We start from the raw sequence: 25,673 nt of genomic DNA on the forward strand, positions 1-25,673 counted from the left end.
AAAACGATGGTCAGATGGTACAATGATCCCAGCAAACTCCATATGATGGGCTTATCAATAACAAATACATGCTGGCGCTGTTCAAGAGATACGGGCACTCTAGGCCACATATTCTGGTTCTGCCCATTGATTACCAATTTCTGGTCCTCTATTGAAGCCAAAATAAACCAAATATGTGGTACCTCCCTCCAACTCACCCCTACCTCAGTTCTATTATGGCTACCATCCAAAAGCTGGTCTCCTAAACCTTTTGACCTTCCCACTTGGTTTGTTCAAGCAGCTAGGTCCTTAATCCCACTGCATTGGCTTGACCCAACCCCTCCTTCCGTCCACCAATGGGAACTAAAAGTAGACCAACTATATCTCATGGAAGAGCTAAGTAGCTGGGCTAATAGGTCCCATTCTAAATTCCTAGACTTATGGAAACCCTGGATTAAATATAAGAAAACTTGAATAACTATAAAATCGACGGAGTTGCCTCTAACCTTTAACCTTTAAACATAAAAACTATACTTTAGTAAGATATGACGAGCTGTACTGAGAACAACCTATGTTACTTATTTACACTTTTGTGTTAAGTTTTGTACCACTCGGAGGATTTCCTAACCCTCTGTGGGGTACTTATTGTTTGTTTTGTGTGTGATGTTAAACACCTCTTAATGCCTGTCAATCATCATACGAAGTTAAATGCTACACTTGAGATGCTGTGAGACTAGACAAAGCAGCTAGAGAAATGTATGCCGCATTTATAAACATTGCCTTAACTAAAAGCTTTGACATGTTTATGTTAACCCTATACTCTGTCAATATTTACAAACATGTAAGAAGTGAATCTGTGACTTTGCTTTATCTTGTATGACAGTGTAATATACTTTTACTTTTATTTTCATTTTGAAAACTCAATAAAACAGATATTTGATAAAAAAATTTGGGTTATTCACGTTAGAAAAAAGACGACTGAGGGGAGATCTAATTACTATGTATAAATATATCAGGGGTCAGTACAGAGATCTCTCCCATCATCTATTTATCCCCAGGACTGTAACTGTGACGAGTAGAGTTGAGCGAACACCTGGATGTTCGGGTTCGAGAAGTTCGGCCGAACTTCCCGAAAATGTTCGGGTTCGGGATCCGAACCCGACCCGAACTTCGTCCCGAACCCCATTGAAGTCAATGGGGACCCGAACTTTTCGGCACTAAAAAGGCTGTAAAACAGCCCAGAAAAGGGCTAGAGGGCTGCAAAAGGCAGCAAAATGTAGTTAAATCCCCTGCAAAAAAATGTGGATAGGGAAATAAATAAAAATAAAATAAATAAAAATTTACCAATATCAATTGGAGAGAGGTCCCATAGCAGAGAATCTGGCTTCATGTCAGCAGAGAATCAGTCTTCATGTCAGCACAGAATCAGTCTTCATGGCATAGCAGAGAATCAGGCTTCACGTCACCCACCACTGGAACAGGCCACTGTCACATATTTAGGCCCCGGCACCCAGGCAGAGGAGAGAGGTCCCATAGCAGAGAATCTGGCTTCATGTCAGCAGAGAATCAGTCTTCATGTCACCCAACACTGGAACAGGCCACTCTTGTCCTTCTTCAAGGCCAAGGCTGTCTGCCTCCGTTCCTGCCTCCTCTCTTGTTCTCACAAGCTTCACTCGGGTGGCGTGGATCCAAGTTGGAGACTGTTCAGTCAGCACAGCTGTTCTGGTTACTGCAACCACGGCAGTGGGTTGGCCATATGCGAAGTCACCTTGGGATTTTCCTTTCTTCAGTGTTTTGATCACTACCTCATCCCCCACCCTGTATGGGTGGGTGGGTTCCTGTGGAAGAGAAGGTGACTTACAAATTTGAAAGGAATCCATGTTCTTTTTCAGCCACTGTCAGATATTTTTAGGCCCCGGTACCCAGACAGAGGAGAGGTTCATTCAACTTTGGGTTGCCCCGCAATATAATGGTAAAATGAAAATAAAAATAGTATTGAATGAGGAAGTGCCCTGGAGTAGAATAATATATTGTTAAGGGGAGGTAGTTAATGTCTAATCTGCACAAGGGATGGACAGGTCCTGTGGGATCCATGCCTGGTACATTTTTATGAACGTCAGCTTGTCCACATTGGCTGTAGACAGGCGGCTGCGTTTGTCTGTAATGACGCCCCCTGCCGTGCTGAATACACGTTCAGACAAAACGCTGGCCGCCGGGCAGGCCAGCACCTCCAAGGCATAAAAGGCTAGCTCTGGCCACGTGGACAATTTGGAGACCCAGAAGTTGAATGGGGCCGAACCATCAGTCAGTACGTGGAGGGGTGTGCACAGGTACTGTTCCACCATGTTAGTGAAATGTTGCCTCCTGCTAACACGTTCCGTATCAGGTGGTGGTGCAGTTAGCTGTGGCGTGGTGACAAAACTTTTCCACATCTCTGCCATGCTAACCCTGCCCTCAGAGGAGCTGGCCGTGACACAGCTGCGTTGGCGACCTCTTGCTCCTCCTCTGCCTTCGCCTTGGGCTTCCACTGGTTCCCCTGTGACATTTGGGAATGCTCTCAGTAGCGCGTCTACCAACGTGCGCTTGTACTCGCGCATCTTCCTATCACGCTCCAGTGCAGGAAGTAAGGTGGGCACATTGTCTTTGTACCGGGGATCCAGCAGGGTGGCAACCCAGTAGTCCGCACACGTTAAAATGTGGGCAACTCTGCTGTCGTTGCGCAGGCACTGCAGCATGTAGTCGCTCATGTGTGCCAGGCTGCCCAGAGGTAAGGACAAGCTGTCCTCTGTGGGAGGCGTATCGTCATCGTCCTGTGTTTCCCCCCAGCCACGCACCAGTGATGGGCCCGAGCTGCTTTGGGTGCCACCCCGCTGTGAACATGCTTCATCCTCATCCTCCTCCACCTCCTCGTCCTCCTCGTCCTCCAGTAGTGGGCCCTGTCTGGCCACATTTGTACCTGGCCTCTGCTGTCGCAAAAAACCTCCCTCTGAGTCACTTCGAAGAGACTGGCCTGAAAGTGCTAAAAATGACCCCTCTTCCTCCTCTTCCTCCTGGGCCACCTCCTCTTCCATCATCGCCCTAAGTGTTTTCTCAAGGAGACATAGAAGTGGGATAGTAACGCTGATAACGGCGTCATCGCCACTGGCCATGTTGGTGGAGTACTCGAAACAGCGCAACAGGGCACACAGGTCTCGCATGGAGGCCCAGTCATTGGTGGTGAAGTGGTGCTGTTCCGCAGTGCGACTGACCCGTGCGTGCTGCAGCTGAAACTCCACTATGGCCTGCTGCTGCTCGCACAGTCTGTCCAGCATGTGCAAGGTGGAGTTCCACCTGGTGGGCACGTCGCATATGAGGCGGTGAGCGGGAAGGCCGAAGTTACGCTGTAGCGCAGACAGGCGAGCAGCGGCAGGGTGTGAACGCCGGAAGCGCGAACAGACGGCCCGCACTTTATGCAGCAGCTCTGACATGTCGGGGTAGTTGTGAATGAACTTCTGCACCACCAAATTCAGCACATGCGCCAGGCAAGGGATGTGCGTCAAATCGGCTAGTCCCAGAGCTGCAACGAGATTTCGCCCATTATCGCACACCACCAGGCCGGGCTTGAGGCTCACCGGCAGCAACCACTCGTCGGTCTGTTGTTCTATACCCCGCCACAACTCCTGTGCGGTGTGGGGCCTGTCCCCCAAACATATGAGTTTCAGAATGGCCTGCTGACGTTTACCCCGGGCTGTGCTGAAGTTGGTGGTGAAGGTGTGTGGCTGACTGGATGAGCAGGTGGAAGAAGAGGAGGAAGCCGAGTAGGAGGAGGAGGAGACAGGAGGCAAAGAATGTTGTCCTGCGATCCTTGGCGGCGGAAGGACGTGCGCCAAACAGCTCTCCGCCTGGGGCCCAGCCGCCACTACATTTACCCAGTGTGCAGTTAGGGAGATATAGCGTCCCTGGCCGTGCTTACTGGTCCACGTATCTGTGGTTAGGTGGACCTTGCCACAGATGGCGTTGCGCAGTGCACACTTGTTTTTATCGGACACTTGGTTGTGCAGGGAAGGCACGGCTCTCTTGGAGAAGTAGTGGCGGCTGGGAACAACATACTGTGGGACAGCAAGTGACATGAGCTGTTTGAAGCTGTCTGTGTCCACCAGCCTAAATGACAGCATTTCATAGGCCAGTAGTTTAGAAATGCTGGCATTCAGGACCAGGGATCGAGGGTGGCTAGGTGGGAATTTACGCTTTCTCTCAAATGTTTGTGAGATGGAGAGCTGAACGCTGCCGTGTGACATGGTTGAGATGCTTGGTGACGCAGGTGGTGGTGTTGGTGGTACATCCCATGTTTGCTGGGCGGCAGGTGCCAACGTTCCTCCAGAGGCGGAGGAAGAGGCCGAGGCGGCGGCAGCAGCAGAAGAGGCCAAGGCGGCGGCAGCAGCAGAAGAGGCCGAGGCGGCAGCAGCAGAAGAGGTAGCAGGGGGAGCCTGAGTGACTTCCTTGTTTTTAAGGTGTTTACTCCACTGCAGTTCATGCTTTGCATGCAGGTGCCTGGTCATGCAGGTTGTGCTAAGGTTCAGAACGTTAATGCCTCGCTTCAGGCTCTGATGGCACAGCGTGCAAACCACTCGGGTCTTGTCGTCAGCACATTGTTTGAAGAAGTGCCATGCCAGGGAACTCCTTGAAGCTGCCTTTGGGGTGCTCGGTCCCAGATGGCGGCGGTCAGTAGCAGGCGGAGTCTCTTGGCGGCGGGTGTTCTGATTTTGCCCACTGCTCCCTCTTTTGCTACGCTGTTGGCTCGGTCTCACCACTGCCTCTTCCTCCGAACTGTGAAAGTCAGTGGCACGACCTTCATTCCATGTGGGGTCTAGGACCTCATCGTCCCCTGCATCGTCTTCCACCCAGTCTTGATCCCTGACCTCCTGTTCAGTCTGCACACTGCAGAAAGACGCAGCAGTTGGCACCTGTGTTTCGTCATCATCAGAGACGTGCTGAGGTGGTATTCCCATGTCCTCATCATCAGGAAACATAAGTGGTTGTGCGTTAGTGCATTCTATGTCTTCCACCCCTGGGGAAGGGCTAGGTGGATGCCCTTGGGAAACCCTGGCAGCAGAGTCTTCAAACAGCATAAGAGACTGCTGCATAACTTGAGGCTCAGACAGTTTCCCTGATATGCATGGGGGTGATGTGACAGACCGATGGGCTTGGTTTTCATGCGCCATCTGTGCGCTTTCTGCAGAAGACTGGGTGGGAGATAATGTGAACGTGCTGGATCCACTGTCGGCCACCCAATTGACTAATGCCTGTACCTGCTCAGGCCTTACCATCCTTAGAACGGCATTGGGCCCCACCAAATATGGCTGTAAATTCTGGCGGCTACTGGAACCTGAGGTAGTTGGTTCACTAGGACGTGTGGCTGTGGCAGAACGGCCACATCCTCTCCCAGCACCAGAGGGTCCACTAACACCACCACGACCATGTCCACGTCCGCGTCCCTTACTAGATGTTTTCCTCATTGTTACCGTTCACCACAATAAGAAAAATATTATTTGGCCCAATGTATTGAATTCAAATTCAGGCCTTTTTTTACAGACACCTAACACTATCTGGCTATCTATTTAGGTACCGTATTACACTAATACAGGCACAGCAGTAATGACAGATTTAGCTGAATATAAATTTGAGGCCTATTATTTAGGCGCTGGGTGACAGGTATACGTTTACGGACAGAATTAGACTTGGAAATACACGGTAGCGTGTGTGTGAAGTTCTTGAGAATGACCCTATCAGCACCTTGAATCTAATATACCCTTTTATGGATAGATTTAAATAACCAGACTATTGATGGTTAAATGTACTTGGTGGCAGCTTGTGCTGGCGCACCACAAGCCACAAAATGGCCGCCGATCACCCCAGAAAAAAAGTGACTGAAAAACGCTCTGGGCAGCCTAAAAACACTGAGCAATTGAATAGCAGCAGTTCAATGATCCACAGCTGCAGATCGATCACTGTCTTAAGTCTTTTGGAGGAGTTAATCACTGCCTAATCTCGCCCTAACGTCACAGCTGCAACCTCTCCCTACACTTGTATCAGCAGAGTGACGTGCGGCGCTACGTGACTGCAGCTTATATAGAGGCTGGGTCACATGCTGCACTGGCCAATCACAGCCATGCCAATAGTAGTCATGGCTGTGATGGCCTCTTGGGGCAAGTAGTATGACGCTTGTTGATTGGCTGCTTTGCAGCCTTTCAAAAAGCACCAAGAAAGCGCCGAACACCGAACCCGAACTTTTACGAAAATGTTCGGGTCCGTGTCATGGACACCCCAAAATTCGGTACGAACCCGAACTATACAGTTCGGGTTCGCTCATCCCTAGTTAAAACGTAAGGGAATCGTTAATTTCTAACGATAATTTGTTTTCCCTTAGTCCTAACAGTGGCACACAAATTCCCCCCCCCTTTTTTAGTAATTGTGGTTATTTTTGTCTACTTGTAATTACACGATGTCCGGAGGGTCACTCCCCTCTTTATTGGGGGCAGGGAGGGCGTGTATATGTCAGTTTTTTATTATTTCATTAAAACTTCCAGCTGTCCTAACCAGTCCACAGGGGCAGAATACCCCATCTGTGCCACTGTTAGGACTAAGGGAAAACAAATTATCGTTAGAAATTAGTGATTTTATATACACAGCTGAGATGGTTATGCTGTTTTATTACTGAATGTTATTATCACTTTAGAACACGATTGGGTGAATATGTAAGGGGGGATTTGACCTTTCTGGGGGACAACCCCTCAACCAATCCGGATTGAATGTTACACCTATATAAGTATTGAGCTTCACTTGTAAACCACATGTAGCTGAGAAAGACCTGGGTGTCCAGACGTTGCTGTATCCTTTCAGTGTGATTAAACGCTAAGCTTTGATTCAAGAACAAGAGGGCCGCGACTTTTCTGAAGTTTTTTGTACGTTTGAGGGGCCCCTGAGGCCGGGAGCTGACGCCACGAGCAGCGCCGCCATACCACGGACTATGTGTTCCAGGAAGTGGTGCTGTCCTATTCCATTTATTATGTGGAGCCCTCGGGAAGTACTAGGAGCATCCATCAACGGAGGTACCCAGTCGGGGTGCTAGGAGATCCGTTACAATACTATTCTGTACTATACTATGCTGTACTGTACTGTGCTGTACTATACTATGCTGTGCTGTACTATACTGTACTATACTATGCTGTACTGTACTATACTATACTGTGCTGTACTGTACTATACTGTGCTGTACTATACTGTGCTGTACTATACTATACTGTGCTGTACTATACTATGCTGTACTATACTATACTGTGCTGTACTATACTGTGATGTACTATACTGTGCTGTACTATACTATGCTGTGCTGTACTATACTGTACTATACTGTGCTGTACTATACTGTACTATAATATACTGTACTATACTATTCTGTACTATACTGTGCTGTACTGTACTGTGCTGTACTATACTATACTGTGCTGTACTATACTATGCTGTACTATACTATACTGTGCTGTACTATACTGTGATGTACTATACTGTGCTGTACTATACTATGCTGTGCTGTACTATACTGTACTATACTGTGCTGTACTATACTGTACTATAATATACTGTACTATACTATTCTGTACTATACTGTGCTGTACTGTACTGTGCTGTACTATACTATGCTGTACGATACTGTACTATACTATACTGCACTATACTGTACTGTGCTGTACTATACTATGCTGTGCTGTACTATACTATACTGTACTATACTATGCTGTGCTGTACTATACTGTACTATACTGTGCTGTACTATACTGTACTATACTGTACTATACTATACTGTACTATACTGTGCTGTACTATACTGTACTATACTGTACTATACTATGCTGCACTATACTATGCTGTGCTGTACTATACTATGCTGTGCTGTACTATACTGTGCTGTACTATACTGTACTATACTATGCTGTACTATACTGTGCTGTACTATACTGTGCTGTACGATACTGTACTATACTATACTGCACTATACTGTACTGTGCTGTACTATACTATGCTGTGCTGTACTATACTATACTGTACTATACTGTGCTGTACTATACTGTACTATACTGTGCTGTACTATACTGTACTATAATGTACTATACTATGCTGCACTATACTATGCTGTGCTGTACTATACTATGCTGTGCTGTACTATACTGTGCTGTACTATACTGTACTATACTATGCTGTACTATACTGTGCTGTACTATACTATGCTGTACTATACTGTACTATAATATACTGTACTATACTGTGCTGTACTATACTGTACTATACTATGCTTTGCTGTACTATACTGTGCTGTACTATACTGTACTATAATATAATGTACTGTACTGTTCTATACTGTACTATACTATGCTTTGCTGTACTATTCTGTGCTGTACTATACTGTACTATACTGTGCAGTACTATACTGTACTATACTATACTGTGCTGTACTATACTATACTGAACTATACTGTACTATACTATACTGTGCTGTACTATAATATACTGTACTATAATATACTGTGCTGTACTATACTATTATATACTGTACTGTACTATACTGTACTATGCTGTGCTGTACTATACTGTGCTGTACTATACTGTACTGTACTATACTGTGCTGTACTATACTGTGCTGTACTATACTATGCTTTGCTGTACTATTCTGTGCTGTACTATACTGTACTATACTGTGCAGTACTATACTGTACTATACTATACTGTGCTGTACTATACTATACTGAACTATACTGTACTATACTATACTGTGCTGTACTATAATATACTGTACTATAATATACTGTGCTGTACTATACTATTATATACTGTACTGTACTATACTGTACTATGCTGTGCTGTACTATACTGTGCTGTACTATACTGTACTGTACTATACTGTGCTGTACTATACTGTGCTGTACTATACTGTACTATACTGTACTATAATATACTGTACTATACTGTGCTGTACTATAATATACTGTACTATACTATACTGTACTATACTGTGCTGTACTATACTATGCTTTGCTGTACTATACTGTGCTGTACTATACTATGCTGTACTATACTGTGCTGCACTATACTGTGCTGTACTATACTGTGCTGTACTATAATATACTGTACTATACTATACTGTACTATACTGTGCTGTACTATACTATGCTTTGCTGTACTATACTGTGCTGTACTATACTATGCTGTGCTGTACTATACTGTGCTGTACTATACTGAACTATACTGTGCTGTACTATACTGTGCTGTACTATGCTGTACTATACTATGCTTTGCTGTACTATACTGTGCTGTACTATACTGAACTATACTGTGCTGTACTATACTGTGCTGTACTATGCTGTACTATACTATGCTTTGCTGTACTATACTGTGCTGTACTATACTGTACTATACTGTGCTGTACTATACTGTGCTGTTCTATACTGTACTATACTGTGCTGTACTATATTATGCTGTGCTGTACTATACTGTGCTGTACTATACTGAACTATACTGTGCTGTACTATACTGTGCTGTTCTATACTGTACTATACTATGCTTTGCTGTACTATTCTGTGCTGCACTATACTGTGCAGTACTATACTGTACTATACTATACTGTGCTGTACTATAATATACTGTGCTGTACTATACTGTACTATAATATACTGTACTATACTATGCTGTACTATACTATTATATACTGTACTATACTGTACTATGCTGTGCTGTACTATACTGTGCTGTACTATACTGTACTATACTGTGCTGTACTATACTGTACTATAATATACTGTACTATACTGTACTATACTGTGCTGTACTATACTGTACTATACTGTGCTATACTATACTGTGCTGTACTATACTGTACTATAATATACTGGACTCTTCTGTGCTATACTGTACTGTGTTGTAGTATACTGTACTATACTATAATATACTGTGCTGTACTATACTGTACTATACTATACTGTGCTGTACTATAATATACTGTGCTATACTATACTGTGCTATAATATAATGTACTGTACTATACTATGCAGTACTATAATATACTGTACTATAATATACTATACGGTGCTGTACTATAATATACTGTACTGTACTATACTGTACTATAATATACTGTACTATACTGTGCTGTACTATACTGTACTGTCCTGTACTATAATATACTGTACTATGATGTACTATACTGAGCTGTACTATAATATACTGTACTATACTATGCTGTACTACACTGTACTATACTGTATTATACTGTACTATACTGTAGTATAATATACTGTGTTGTACTATACTATAATATACTGTGCTGTACTATAATATACTGTACTATACTATACTATAATGTGCTGTACTATAATATACTGTGCTATACTATACTGTACTATACTATGCTGTACTATAATATACTGTGCTATACAATACTGTACTATAATATAATGTACTGTACTATACAGTACTATAATATACTGTACTATAATATACAATAATGTGCTGTACTATACTGTGCTGTACTATACTGTGCTATACTGTGCTGTACTATAATATACTGTACTATACTGAACTATAATATACTGCACTATACTGTACTATGCTGTGCTATAATATACTGTACTATACTGTACTATAATATACTGTGCTATACTATACTGTACTGTACTATACTGTACTATAATATACTGTTCTATAATATACTGTACTATACTATGCTGTACTATACTGTATTATAATATACTGTGCTGTACTATAATATACTGTACTGTACTATAATATACTATACTATGCTGTACTATACTGTACTATAATATACTGTTCTATACTATACTGTACTATACCGTGCTGCACTATACTATACTATACTGTACTATACTATAATATACTGTACTATACTATCATATACTGTACTATACTATCCTGTACTATACTATACAATGAGGGGAGTAGGGATCGGCCAGAGAGAAGGATGGGGGGAGTAGGGATTGGACACTGAGGAGGATGGGGGGAGTAGTGATCGGACACTGAGGAGGATGAGGGGAGTAGTGATCGGACACTGAGGAGGATGGGGGGAGTAGGGATTGGACACTTGAGGAGGATGGGGGGAGTAGTGATTGGACACTTGAGGAGGATGGGGGGAGTAGTGATTGGACACTTGAGGAGGAGCAGGTAGTGAAGGACGAGCGGCTGGATGGATGCACAGAGCCGGGCACTCGGGGATACACCGGCGCTATGGGGGCGGCCGGCAATTGGTGGAGAAAAGGGGGCGTGTCCTCACAAGCCTTTCCAGGTCATCTGCTTCCTCATTGGCTGCAGGATTTGGCGCTGAAAACCGGGTTTGGATTCGGCCAATCACAGAGGAGTTCTCCTGCGCCATCCGGGTATAAGAAGTGACGGGCGGAGCGGGGCTGTCAGTCTCATCTGTACAGAGAAGAGGACGATGTCTGGACGCGGCAAACAAGGAGGCAAAGTCCGGGCTAAGGCCAAGACCCGCTCCTCCCGGGCAGGGCTCCAGTTCCCGGTCGGCCGAGTGCACAGGCTCCTCCGCAAGGGCAACTACGCCCAGAGGGTGGGCGCCGGCGCTCCCGTCTACTTGGCCGCTGTGCTCGAGTATCTCACCGCCGAGATCCTGGAGCTGGCCGGCAATGCCGCCCGCGACAACAAGAAGACCCGCATCATCCCCCGCCACCTGCAGCTGGCCGTGCGCAACGACGAGGAGCTCAACAAGCTGCTGGGCGGCGTCACCATCGCCCAGGGAGGCGTCCTGCCCAACATCCAGGCCGTGCTGCTGCCCAAGAAGACCGAGAGCACCAAGTCGGCCAAGAGCAAGTGAGCCCGGCTCTGCTGCTGCTGCTGTGCCCCCCGGAACCAAAGGCTCTTCTAAGAGCCCCCCACATGGTCCGTACGACTGAGCTGGCGATGCCGCTGATCTCCGCTGTGCAGGAGGCGTCACACAGGGGCACTTACCGCTCCTGACTAGAGGTGGGGAGTTTGGATCTTTGGCTTCAGTTGGTGACAAGTGACCCGGATAGGTAATAAGTGTCCGATCAGTGGTGACCGGACTGAGGACTAGGAAGGGGGGGCTGGGGCCCTGATCTGGGCATTATACTGAGTGGGGGGCCCTGATCTGGGCATTATACTGAGTGGGGGGCCCTGATCTGGGCATTATACTGAGTGGGGGGCCCTGATCTGGGCATTATACTGAGTGGGGGGCGCTGCTGGGGGCGTTCTATTCTATGGACAGCACTGCGGGGGCTTTATACTGCTGCAGCCGGTCAGAGACTCCGTGTATTGTTCTAGGAGTCGGATCATTGGATTCTTAGCCTCAGTGCACGACTCCCTGGACCGTGTGCGCCTCCGCTCTGATTGGCTGCTGGCCTCCCCTCCTCCGACATGAATCGGACATCACCGCTCCTGACCTGCTGCGACTACGGGCAGACATTGCTGCTGTAGAGGGTTTGGCCGCTGAATTCTAACCGCTCTGTAATTGAGCGGGAATTTCAAAAGCCAGGAGATCAGCCAATCACTGTAAAGCACTTGTCCTATAGCCCCGCCCCCAGCAGCGCTGAGAGGAGATGGCGGGGGGCAGGGAGGATGGAGGCGGTTATCGGTCACGGTCAGCGAGTCCCTGATAGACGGGGGGAGATACAGAGAGCGCTTTTAGAATAAAGGAACTGCTCTTACTGATCAGAGCGCTGAAAGGGTTAACCCGCCTCCTGTGAGCAGAGGTGGAGGATGAAGGGCGGAGTGGAGCTCGTCTCTGGAGGAGGTGGTGGCTCTGAGAAGAGCCTTTGTTGGGTGCGGGGCGCAGATCTAAGCCCTCTCCCCTCGGATCCTGCGGGCCAGCTGGATATCCTTGGGCATGATGGTGACCCGCTTGGCGTGGATGGCGCAGAGGTTGGTGTCCTCGAAGAGGCCGACCAGGTAAGCCTCGCTGGCCTCCTGCAGGGCCATGACGGCCGAGCTCTGGAAGCGAAGGTCGGTCTTGAAGTCCTGGGCGATCTCTCTCACCAGGCGCTGGAAAGGCAGCTTCCGGATGAGCAGCTCTGTGGACTTCTGGTAGCGCCGGATCTCCCGGAGAGCGACGGTCCCGGGCCGGTAGCGGTGAGGCTTCTTGACTCCGCCAGTGGCGGGGGCGCTCTTCCTGGCGGCCTTAGTGGCCAGCTGCTTGCGGGGAGCTTTCCCGCCGGTGGACTTACGGGCTGTCTGCTTGGTTCTGGCCATGGCTCTGCAGAGATCTGTACACAGCAAGAGAATGAGGCGAGGAACGGACCGTGCAGATCATTTATACTCCCGGCCTCGTCCTCATTGGCTCATGTAAACCACACCCCTACATCACTATTGGTTTATTCGTACAATGATGTGCCCGCCAAAACTTCCGTTACCAATCATCGTTCACAAGAGGCGGAGCCCATCCTATCCGCCAGTCCCAGCTGATGGGCGTGTCTCCAGGTAATAAGCCCCTCCTACATGAAGTGGGAGGTCAGTCTCTTCCCACCGCCTCCTCCTCAGACGAGCTCCACTCCGCCCTTCTGCCCTCGTTCTCCGCTCACAGCGGGCGGGGGCTCCGGCTCCTCTGCGGGCAGGAATAGGGGGCGGGTTAACCCTGTCAGCGCCGCTCTCTTCCGTCTATCAGGGACTCGCTGCTCGGCTGATAACCGCCCCTCACTGCGCCCCGCCCCCTGCTGGTAGTGGAGACTCTCACCTCGCCTCCACTGGGCATTTTCCAGGACATCATACCAGACTTCCTTTCTGTCTGCATCCCTGTAGTCCGCGGCCGCCTCCTCGCCATGGAACACTGTCCGAAGACTAGCTGATTCCATCCTGCTGTATCCAGGGGCGCTGTACGGATACTAGCGTTGCCCTCCATATACTCCACGAACTGTGTCTCCGAGCTGCTCCTCCTCGCACTAGGACACCATCCCACTGCTGCCACCACTGTAACGGATCTCCTGGCACCCCGACTGGGTACCTCCGTTGATGGGTGCTCCTAGTGCTTCCCGAGGGCTCCAAGCACTCCGCTCGACACCGTAACCACCACAGGAACAAGGAACAGGATGGCTGTAAAAATGTTATGGAAAGGGCTAGAGGGCTGAAAATGGCATCAAAATGTGGTTAAAAGCATGGCAAGTGCGCTGCAAACAAATGTGGAGAGGGAAATGACTTTAAATAACATAAAATACATAAAAATTAAAAATAATAATCTTGATCTAGGAGGACGAGGTCCATATGGAGTAGGAGGTTGAGGAGGCGGTGGATGTGGCGGTGTAGGTGGAAGCGGCGGTGGAGGAGGAGGAGGTAGCCTACACTGCTTTTTAGTTTTAAATTTATTTATATATTTTTTTAATTAGGGTACACCCCAAAACATTGGGAAATATAACCTGTGATAACGCCCTCCAGCCGTGCTAAACACACGTTCAGACAATACACCGGCTGCAGGGCAGGCCAGCACCTCCAAGGGGTAAAGGGCAAGCTCAGGCCGTGTGCCCAATTTGGAGACCCAGAAGTTGCAGGGGCTGACCCCTGTCAGTCAGTTCATGTAGATGTGTGCACACTTACTGCTCCACCATGTTACACGTCCTCCAAACAGAGGATCTGCCAGCAACACCACCACCTGGGTCACCAAGCATCTCCACAATGTCCCACGGAAGCGTTCAGCTCTCCCAAACGCTGGAGAGGAAGAGGAAGTACCCCCTACCCACCCGCCATCCCTGGCCCTGAATGCCAGCATTTCTAAATTACTGGCCTTTGAAATGCTGTCATTCCGTCTGGTGGAGACGGAGAGTTTTAAAGGCCTTATGGCGGTGGCTGTCCCACAGTACGTCGTGCCCAGCCGCCACTACTTTTCCAGGAGAGCCATCCCTTCCCTGCACAACCAAGTGGGGGACAAAATCAGGTGTGCACTGCACAACGCCATCTGTGGCAAGGTGCACCTGACTACGGATACGTGGACCAGTAAGCACGGTCAGGGCCGCTATATCTCCATAACAGCACACTGGGTAAATGCAGTGGCGGCTGGGCCTGAGGCGGTTAGCAGTTTGGCGCATGTCCTTCCACCACCGAGGATTGCAGGGCGCTTCAGTTTGCCTCCTGTTGCTTCCTCCTCCTACTCCGCTTCCTCATCCTCTACCGGCTCCTCATCCGGTCAGCGTAACCCCTTCACCACCAACTTCAGCACAGCCAGGGGGAAACGACAGCAGGCGGTGTTATAATGTATCTGTTTGGGGGACAAACCCCACACCGCGCAGGAGCTGTGGACGGGCCTTGAACAACAGACCGATGAGTGGTTGGTGCCAGTCAGCCTCAAGCCCGGCCTGGTGGTGTGCGATAATGGGCGAAATCTCGTAGCAGCTCTGGGACTAGCCGGTTTGACGCACATCCCTTGCCTGGCGCATGCGCTGAATTTGGTGGTGCAGAGATTCCTTAAACATTACCCCGACATGTCAGAGCTGCTGCATAAAGTGCGGGCCGTCTGTGCGCGCTTCCGGCGTTCTCACCCTGCTGCTGCTCGCCTGTCAGCGCTGCAGCGTAACTTCGGCCTTCCCGCTCACCGCCTCATATGCGACGTGCCCACCAGGTGGAACTCCACCTTGCACATGCTGGACAGACTGTGCGAGCAGCAGCAGGCCATAGTGGAGTTTCAGCTGCAGCACGCACGGGTCAGTCGCACTGCGGATCAGACCCACTTCACCACCAATGACTGGGCCTCCATGTGAGACCTGTGTTCCTCGTTGCGCTGTTTCGAGTACTCCACCAACATGGCCAGTGCCGATAACGCCATTCTCAGCGTTACTATCCCACTTCTATGTCTCCTTGAGAAAACACTCCTGGCGATGATGGAAGAGGATGTGGCACAGGAGGAGGAAGAGGAAGAGGGATCATTTCATAGGGTTTCCGGCCAGTCATTCCCAAGTGGCTCCGAGGGTGGGTTCCTGCACCCACAAACCCAAGGTACACAATTGTCCAGCCAGGGCACAGTTCTGGAGGATGAGGAGGTGGAGGATGAGGATGAGGAGATGGAGGAGGAGGAACCATGTTCACAGCAGGGTGGCACCCAGACCAGCTCATGGCCATCACTGGTGCGTGGCTGGGGGGATACAGAGGACACAGACGATACACCTCCCACAGAGGACAGCTTGTCGTTGCCTCTGGGCAGCCTGGCACACATGAGCGATTACATGCTGCAGTGTCTCCGCAACGACCGCCGAGTTGCCCACATTCTAACTTGTGCTGATTCCTGGGTGGCCACGCTGCTGGATCCCCGTTACACGGACAACGTACCGTCCTTAATCCCCTCACTGGAGCGTGATCGTAAGATGCGCGAGTACAAGCGCACGCTGGTAGACGCGCTGCTGGTGGCATTCATTGTCCCCATTGACTTCAATGGGGTTTGGGTTCGGGGTCAAGTTCGGGTCCCGAACTCGAACTTTTTTGTGAAGTTCGGCCGAACTCGAACATCCAGGTGTCCGCTCAACTCTATTTGTCACTAAACATTTTGGAAGGAAAGGCGAGTTCTCTCAGGGGTATCTGTGCCCCCCGCCGCACCGAGCACCCGCTCTGGCCGGGCAGGAAAGCATGTCCATGGAAAACTCGCCCAGTTGGGGCCACACATGAAGTTTGCATGCCCAGAAGTCCAGGAGATCTTGGATCATGGGTTACAGGGTGCAGTCCAAGTATGTCACCGCCTGCTGGTTCAGGTTCTGCTGGATGTCCTGCTGCTGGAGCTGGGTGGTTTCTTCAGAGGGCGGCTGAAGAAAGCTGCTCATTATAGACGGAAGTTGATGCATATGATGCTGGTGATGCTTCTATCTCCCCCCATCCCCCCACACACACAACAGCCCCCCCCAGTAAGACCTTAATGAGGACCGCCTGGTAATATGGAGGCTGTACTATAGTGTGAAGGCTGAAATCTGTAGGCTGTAATATAATGTGGAGGCTGTAATGTCATGTGGAGACTGGTAATATGGAGGCTGTAATGAAATGTGAAGGCTGTAATATAATATGGAGGCTATAATGTAATGTGAAGGCTATAATATAATATGGAGGCTGTAATATAATGTGGAGGCTGTAATATAATGTGAAGGCTGTAATATAATATGGAGGCTGTAATATCATGTGGAGACTGGTAATATGGAGGCTGTAATGTGGAGCCTGGTAATATGGAGGCTGTAATATAATGTGGAAGCTGTAATATAATATGGAGGCTGTAATTTAATGTGGAGGCTGTAATATAATTTGGAGCCTGGTAGTATGGAGGCTGTAATAAAATGTGGAGCCTGGTAATATGGAGGCTGTAACATAATGTGGAAGCTGTAATATAATATGGAGGCTGTAATATAATGTGGAGGCTATAAAATAATATGAAGGCTGTAATATAATATGGAGGCTATAATGTAATGTGGAAGCTGTAATATATTGTGGAGCCTGGTAATATGGAGGCTGTAATATAATGTGGAAGCTGTAATATAATATGGAAGCTATAATGTTAAGTGGAGGCTGTAATATAATATGGAGGCTATAATGTAATGTGGAGGCTGTAATATAACATGGAGGCTATAATGTAATGTGGAGGCTTTAATATAATATGGAGGCTGTAATGTGGAGGCTGTAATATAATGTGGAGCCTGGTAATATGGAGGCTGTAATATAATGTGGAAGCTGTAATATAATATGGAGGCTATAATGTAAAGTGGAGGCTGTAATATAATATGGAGGCTGTAATATAATGTGGAGGCTATAAAATAATATGAAGGCTATAATGTAATGTGGAGGCTGTAATATAATATGGAGGCTATAATGTAATGTGGAGTCTTTAATATAATATGGAGGCCGTAATATAACGTGTAGGCTGTAATATAATATGGAGGCTATAATGTAATGTGGAGGCTGTAATGTAATTTGGAGGCTGTAATATAATGTGGAAGCAGTAATATAATATGGGGGCTGTAATGTGGAGGCTGTAATATAATGTGTAGGCTGTAATATAATATGGAGGCTATAATGTAATGTGGAGACTATAATATAACATGGAGGCTATAATGTAATGTGGAGGCTGTAATATAATTTGGAGGCTGTAATGTAATGTGAAGGCTGTAATATAATATGGAGGCTATAATGTAATGTGGAGCCTGGTAATAGGGAGGCTGTAATATCTTGTGAAGCTTGGTAATATGGAGGCTGTAATATCATGTGGAGCCTGATAATATGGAGGCTGTAATAATGTGGAGGCTGGTAATGTGAAGGCTTTAATATATTGTGGGGCCTGGTAATATGGAGTTTGTAATATTATGTGGAGGCTGTAATATAATATAGAGGCTGTAATGTAATATGAAGGCTGTAATATAATATTGAGGCTGTAATTATAATGTGGAGGCTGTAATGTAATGTGGAGGTTGTAATATAATGTGGAGGCCATTAATATGGAAGCTGTTATATAATGTTGAGTCTGTAAGATGAATGCTGTAATATCATGTGGAGGCTGGTAATATGGACGCTGTAATATTATGTGGAGGCTGTAATATAGTATGAAGTCTGTAATATCATTTGGAGGCTATAATGTAATGTGGAGGCTGTAAATAAGGAGGCTGTAATATAATGTTGAGGTTAATAATATAATATAGAGGCGTTAATATAATGCAGAGGATATAATGTAATTTACAGGCTGGTAATATGGAGGTTGTCAATTAATTTGGAGGCTGTGATGTAATGTGGAGGCTGAAAATATGGAGGCTGTAACATAATGTTTAAGCTGTGATGTAGAGGCCGGTAATACAGAGGCTGTAATATAATGTGGAGGCCAGTAATGTAATATAATATGGAGACTGTAATGTAGAGGCCGGTAATATGAAAGCTGTAATATAATGTGTAGGCCAGTAATGAAATATAGAGGCTGTAATGTAATGTGGAAGCTGGTAGTATGGAGGCTGTAATGTAATGTAGAGGCTAGTTATATGGAGGCTGTGATGTAATCTGGAGGCTGAATATATGGAGGCTGTAACTTAATGTTTAGGCTGTGATGTAATGTAGAGGACGGTAATATGGAGTCTGCAATATAATGTGGAGGCTGTAATATAATTTGGAGTCTGTAATGTAATGCAGAGGCTGGTAATATTAAGGCTGTGATGTAATGTGAAGGCTGGAAGTATGGAGGCTGTGATGTAATGTTTAGGCCGTGATGTAATGTAGAGGCCGGTAATATGGAGTCTGTAATATAATGTGGAGGCCGGTAATTTAACATGGAGACTGTAATGTAGAGGCCGTTAATACGGAGGCTGTAATATAACATGGAGGCTGGTAATATTTAGGCTGTAAAATAATGTGGAGGCTATAATCTAATGTAGAGGCTGTAATATGTTGTTGAGGTTAATAATATAAGATGGAAGCTAGTAATATGGAGGCTGTAATATAATTTGAGGGCTGTATTGTAATGTTTAGGATGTGATGTAATGTAGAGGACGGTAATATGGAGGCTGTAATATAATGTGGAGGCGGTAATGTAACATGGAGACTGTAATGTAATGTGGAGGCTGGTAATATTTAGGCTGTAATATAATGTGGAGGCTATAATGTAATGTAGAGGCTGTAATATGTTGCTGAGGTTGATAATATAATATGGAGTCTGTAATATAATGTGGAGGCTGGTAATGTAACACGGAGACTGTAATGTAGAGGAATGTAATACGGAGGCTGGTAATGTAACATGGAGGCTGTAATGTAATGTGGAGGCTGATAAATTTTAGGCTGTAATATAATGTGGAGGCTATAATGTAATGTAGAGGCTGTAATATGTTGCTGATGTTGATAATATAATATGGAGGCTGTGATGTAATGTGGAGGCCATTAATATGGAGGCTGTAATATAATGTAGATGCTGTAAATATGGAGACTGTAATATAATGTTGAGGATGATAATATAGAGGCTGTGATGTAATGTGGAGACTATAATGTAATGTGGAGGCTTTAAATATGGAGACTGTAATATAATGTTGAGGTTGATAATATAATATGGAGGCTGTACTATATTGTGAAAGCTGTAATATAATATGGAGGCTGTAATATCATGTGGAGGCTGGAATATAATGTGGAAGCTGTAATATTATATGTAGGTTGTAATGTAATGTGGAGGCTGTGATATTATGTGGAGCCTGGTAATGTAATGTGGAGGCTGTAATGTAGAGGCTGGTAGTATGGAGGCTGTAATGTAATGTAGAGGCTGGTAATATGGAGGCTATAATATAATGTGGAGGAAGATAATGTAATATGGAGGCTGTAATAGAAACATAGATGTAATATGGAGGCTGTAATATAAGGTGGAGGCTATAATGTAATGCAGAGGCTGTAATAGAATGTGGAGGCTGGTAGTATGGAGGCTGTAATGTAATGTAGAGGCTGGTAATATGGAGTCTGTAATATAATGTGGAGGACGGTAATTTAACATGGAGACTGTAATGTAGAGGCTGTTAATACGGAGGCTGTAATAAAACATGGAGGCTGGTAATATTTAGGCTGTAAAATAATGTAGAGGCTGTAATATGTTGTTGAGGTTGATAATATAATATGGAGGCTGGTAATATGGAGACTGTAATATAATTTGAGGGCTGTAATATAATGCAGAGGCTGGTAATATGAAGGCTGTAATATAATGTAGAGGCTGTGATGTAATGTGGAGGCTGTTAGTATGGAGGCTGTAATATAATGTGGAGGCTGGTAATGTCACATGGAGACTGTAATGTAGAGGATGGTAATACGGAGGCTGTAATATAATGTGGAGGCCGGTAATGTAACATGGAGGCTGTAATGTAATGTGGAGGCTGGTAATTTTTAGGCTGTAATATAATGTGGAGGCTATAATATGTTGTTGAGGTTGATAATATAATATGGAGGCTGTGATGTAATGTGGAGGCCATAAATATGGAGGCTGTAATATAATGTAGATGCTGTAATTATGGAGGCTGTAATATAATGTTGAGGATGATAATATAGAGGCTGTGATGTAATGTGGAGACTATAATGTAATGTGGAGGCTTTAAATATGGAGGCTGTAATATAATGTTGAGGTTGATAATATAATATGGAGGCTGTAATATAATGTGGAAGCTGTAATATTATATGTAGGCTGTAATGTAATGTGGAGGCTGTGATATTATGTGGAGCCTGGTAATGTAATGTAGAGGCTGGTAGTATGGAGGCTGTAATGTAATGTAGAGGCTGGTAATATGGAGGCTGTAATATAATGTGGAGGAAGATAATGTAATATGGAGGCTGTAATAGAAACATAGATGTAATATGGAGGCTATAATGTAATGCAGAGGCTGTAATATCATGTGGAGGCTGGAATATAATGTGGAAGCTGTAAAATAATATGGAGGCTGTAATATAATGTGGAAGCTGTAATATAATAGTGAGGCTGTAATGTAATATGGAGGCTGTAATATCATGTGGAGGCTGGAATATAATGTGGAAGCTGTAATATTATATGTAGGCTGTAATGTAATGTGGAGGCTGTGATATTATGTGGAGCCTGGTAATGTAATGTGGAGGCTGTAATGTAATGTAGAGGCTGGTAGTATGGAGGCTGTAATGTAATGTAGAGGCTGGTAATATGGAGTCTGTAATATAATGTGGAGGAAGATAATGTAATATGGAGGCTGTAATAGAAACATAGATGTAATATGGAGGCTGTAATATAAGGTGGAGGCTATAATGCAGAGGCTGTACTAGAATGTGGAGGCTGGTAGTATGGAGGCTGTAATATAATGTGGAGGCTGGTAGTATGGAGGCTGTAATATAAGGTGGAGGCTATAATGTAATGCAGAGGCTGTAATAGAATGCGGAGGCTGGTAGTATGGAGGCTGTAATATAATGTGGAGGTTGATAATATAATATAGAGACTTTACTTTAATGCGAAGGATATGATGTAATTTACAGGCTGGTAACATGGGGGCTGGAAAATGAAATCACCAGCACTTCTGAGCTCAGCCAATCAGAGGTGGAGGGCGGGGCCTGGAGTTCAGGAACAGCCCCGCCCCCAGTTCTCTTTCAGGTCCGCCCATGCTCCATATAAAGGAGGGCTCTGGGCTGAGCAGTCACTGCTCTCTGCTCCTCACACCTAGAAGATGTCTGGTCGCGGTAAAGGAGGGAAAGGGCTCGGGAAAGGCGGCGCCAAGCGGCACAGGAAGGTGCTCCGTGATAACATCCAGGGCATCACCAAGCCTGCCATCCGCCGCCTAGCTCGCAGGGGAGGCGTCAAGCGCATCTCCGGCCTCATCTATGAGGAGACTCGCGGGGTGCTGAAAGTCTTCCTGGAGAACGTCATCCGGGACGCCGTCACCTACACCGAGCACGCCAAGAGGAAGACCGTCACCGCCATGGACGTGGTCTACGCGCTCAAGCGCCAGGGCCGCACTCTCTACGGCTTCGGGGGTTAATGCTGCCGCCGCCTCCGTCCTCACAGCACAAAGGCTCTTCTCAGAGCCGCCCACATCTTCCCGGGGAGGAGCTACAATTCCACTGAGGGGTTAACACCGCCCGCACATCAGGAGATCAGCGGCGCCCTGTGCTCAGTACAGCCGGAGGTCTACATTACAGAAACCCCCCAGTAATCTGTAAATCCCGAGCCCCGGGTGTTCACCGCAGCTACGGGACGAGCTGTGCTCGGAGACTGAGGGGTTAATCCGTCCCGCCAATGAGCGGCGCTGGTACAGGTCACATGACCGGCTCCTCCTGTAAATCAGCAGCTCAACTATAGGCGGGAAATTCAAAATTTCAAATGAGCCAATGAGCGACGAGATCCTGAGCTCTCCCAGCCAATAGCAGAGCTCTGGACCCCGCAGCCGTTATGTGCCCGTAGGAGCCTCGTCCTCCTGTCCTGCACTGAGCGGCCGCACAGCCTCTCTCCAGGGAGCGCCACACTGAGGAGGATGATGGGAGTAGTGATCGGGCATGGAGGAGAAGGATGAGGGGAGCTTGTACTGTAACTTCCGATAGCGTTACCGCATCTCATCTAGCTGACAGGGAGGAAAACCGCAGCCACTGTGAGAACAACGGGGAGACCCGGGAGCAGCTCCGCTGGAGACAGGGTGGGGGCTCTGAGAAGAGCCTTTGGGTCCGGAGAGGGGCGGCGCTCACTTGGCGCTGGTGTACTTGGTGACGGCCTTGGTGCCCTCGGAGACGGCGTGCTTGGCCAGCTCTCCGGGCAGCAGCAGGCGCACGGCGGTCTGGATCTCCCGGGAGGTGATGGTGGAGCGCTTGTTGTAGTGAGCCAGGCGGGAGGCTTCCCCTGCGATGCGCTCGAAGATGTCGTTGACGAAGGAGTTCATGATGCCCATGGCCTTGGAGGAGATGCCGGTGTCGGGGTGGACCTGCTTCAGCACCTTGTAGACGTAGATGGCATAGCTCTCCTTCCTGCTCTTCCTCCGCTTCTTGCCGTCCTTCTTCTGAACCTTGGTGACGGCTTTCTTGGAGCCCTTCTTGGGCGCTGGGGCGGACTTGGCTGGCTCGGGCATTCTGACTGAGGACAAAATCTCGTCTGTTCTCCTCCTGCCACCGCGGCGGTATTTATACACGGGCCATGCAAATGAGCTGCTGATGACTGCGCGCCGATCTACTGGAGGAGAGGGTCACGTGGTGTCTCCACTTCTCCCAATTGGCAGCCTCACATCCATCCAGCTGAGCCGGGGGCGGAGCAAATAGAGGGGCGGGGCTCACATACATCCAGCTGAGCCGGGGGCGGGGCTCACATCCATCCATTCAGCAGAGCCAGGGCGGAGCAAATAGAGGGGCGGGGCTCACATCCATCCATTCAGCAGAGCCGGGGGCGGAGCAACAGGAGAGGCGTGGCTCACATACATCCATTCAGCAGAGCCGGGGAACGGAGCAGCAAGAAGGGAGGGGCTCACATCCATTCATAGAGCTGAGTCGGAGGGCGGAGCAGCAGGAGGGGCTGGGGCTAAACCGGGGGGCGGAGCAGAACTCGCATCCGTCTATTCAGATGAGCCGGGGGTGGGGCTAACATCTCTCTTCCGTCTATCAGGGCCTCGCTGCTCTGCTGATAACCGCCCCTCACTGCGCCCCGCCCCTCACTGCGCGCCGCCCCCTGCTGGTAGTGATGCCGCCGCTGAGTGTACTGTGCGTGCAGGGGGGTCGTGCGCTCTATCCCTGGACACCAGCGCAGCGATGGAGCCGCTCTTCTCCGCACAGTGACTACGGGACTGTTCTCCCCTTCTCCGGTGGGGGGCGGGAGAAGGCGGCCACTGACGGGTTAATACTGAGCAGGCTATGGGGGCGGAGCTACAGAACAAGTACGTTACAGTGATTGTATTACTATTAATATTAGCTATGAGCCCCGCCCCTCCTGCTCCGCCCCCGGCTCGGCTGATTAGATGGATGTGAGCCCCGCTACTCCTCCTCCTCCGCCCCATCTCCTGCTCTCTCCGCCCCTCCTGCTGCTCCGCCCCCGGCTCATCTGAATGAATAGCTATGAGCCCCGCCCCCCCTCCTCCTCCGCCCCGCCTGCTGTCTCCGCCCCCTGCTCTTCTCAGAGCCCCCACCTTCTCTAGGACGGAGCTGCCGCATTGTGTGAATACATGGAAGCCTCATGTCCGAGGCGGATTATTCCCTCATTATAGACCACTGATCGGGAGGATGAGGGGAGTGGTGATCGTATACTCGGGAGGATGAGGGGAGTAGTGATCGGCCAAAGAGAAGGATGGGGGAGTAGTGATCAGACAGTGAGGAGGATGGGGGAGTAGTGATCGGCCGAAGAGAAGGATGGGGGGAGTAGTGATCAGACAGTGAGGATGGGGGGAGTAGTGATCGGCCAGAGAGAAGTTGGGCAATGAGGAGAATGAGGGCAGTAGTTATATGGTACTGAGGATGATGAGGGGAGTAGTGGTCAGCCAGTGAGGAGGATGAGGGCAGTAGTGATCTGCTAATGGATGGATGTGAGCCCCGCCGTGCGCTCTATCCCCGGACACCAGCGCAGAGAGCAGGAGAAGGGGCGGAGCTATAGAACAAGTGCTTTACAGTGATTGGCTGATCTCTGGCTTTTGAAATTCCCGCTCAATTACAGTCCGGTCAGAATCCAGCGGCCGTGGAGGAGCAGCCCATTACACACAGGGGCACTTGCCGCTCCTGACCTGCTGCGAGTCCGGGCAGACATTGCTGCTGTAGAGGGTTCGTCCCCTGTGTGTAATGGACTGCTCCTCCACGGCCGCTGGATTCTGACCGCACTGTAATTGAGCGGGAATTTCAAAAGCCAGAGATCAGCCAATCACTGTAACGTACTTGTTCTGTAGCTCCGCCCCCATAGCCTGCTCAGTATTAACCCGTCAGTGGCCGCCTTCTCCCGCTCCCCACTGGAGAAGGGGAGAACAGTCCAGGATTCACTGTGCGGAGAAGAGCGGCTCCATCGCTGCGCTGGTGTCCAGGGATAGAGCGCACGATCCCCCTGCACGCACAGTACACTCAGCGGCGGCATCACTACCAGCAGGGGGCGGCGCGCAGTGAGGGGCAGTTATCAGCCGAGCAGCGAGTCCCTGATAGACGGAAGAGAGCGGCGCTGACAGGGTTAACCCGCCCCCTATCCCTGCCCGCAGAGGAGCCGGAGCCCCCGCCCGCTGTGAGCGGAGAACGAGGGCAGAAGGGCGGAGTGGAGC

General features: G+C 48.1%; 3 protein-coding genes across 5 annotated transcripts in view; 1 reads left to right on the plus strand and 2 right to left on the minus strand.

The window, feature by feature from the left end:
• The window catches only part of UBASH3A (ubiquitin associated and SH3 domain containing A), a 698,439-nt gene that overhangs the window by 240,812 nt on the left and 431,954 nt on the right, over positions 1-25,673 (plus strand). The window lies entirely within an intron of this gene.
• On the minus strand, positions 12,628-13,275 carry LOC120994275 (histone H3). Its single transcript, XM_040422716.1, has one exon. The coding sequence runs from the start codon at positions 13,240-13,242 to the stop codon at positions 12,832-12,834; it is 411 nt and encodes a 136-aa protein (XP_040278650.1). The 5' UTR covers positions 13,243-13,275; the 3' UTR covers positions 12,628-12,831.
• On the minus strand, positions 23,132-23,532 carry LOC120994281 (histone H2B 1.1). Its single transcript, XM_040422722.1, has one exon. It carries the CDS (start codon positions 23,520-23,522, stop codon positions 23,142-23,144), a length of 381 nt encoding a protein of 126 aa, XP_040278656.1. The 5' UTR covers positions 23,523-23,532; the 3' UTR covers positions 23,132-23,141.

The sequence above is a fragment of the Bufo bufo genome, chromosome 3, assembly GCF_905171765.1.
Source record: "Bufo bufo chromosome 3, aBufBuf1.1, whole genome shotgun sequence".
Lineage (NCBI taxonomy): Eukaryota > Metazoa > Chordata > Amphibia > Anura > Bufonidae > Bufo > Bufo bufo.

Excerpts from the sequence above, each read along its gene's own strand:
- LOC120994281 (XM_040422722.1), bottom strand. The coding sequence starts at position 23,522 with ATGCCCGAGCCAGCCAAGTCCGCCCCAGCGCCCAAGAAGGGCTCCAAG.
- LOC120994275 (XM_040422716.1), bottom strand. The coding sequence starts at position 13,242 with ATGGCCAGAACCAAGCAGACAGCCCGTAAGTCCACCGGCGGGAAAGCT.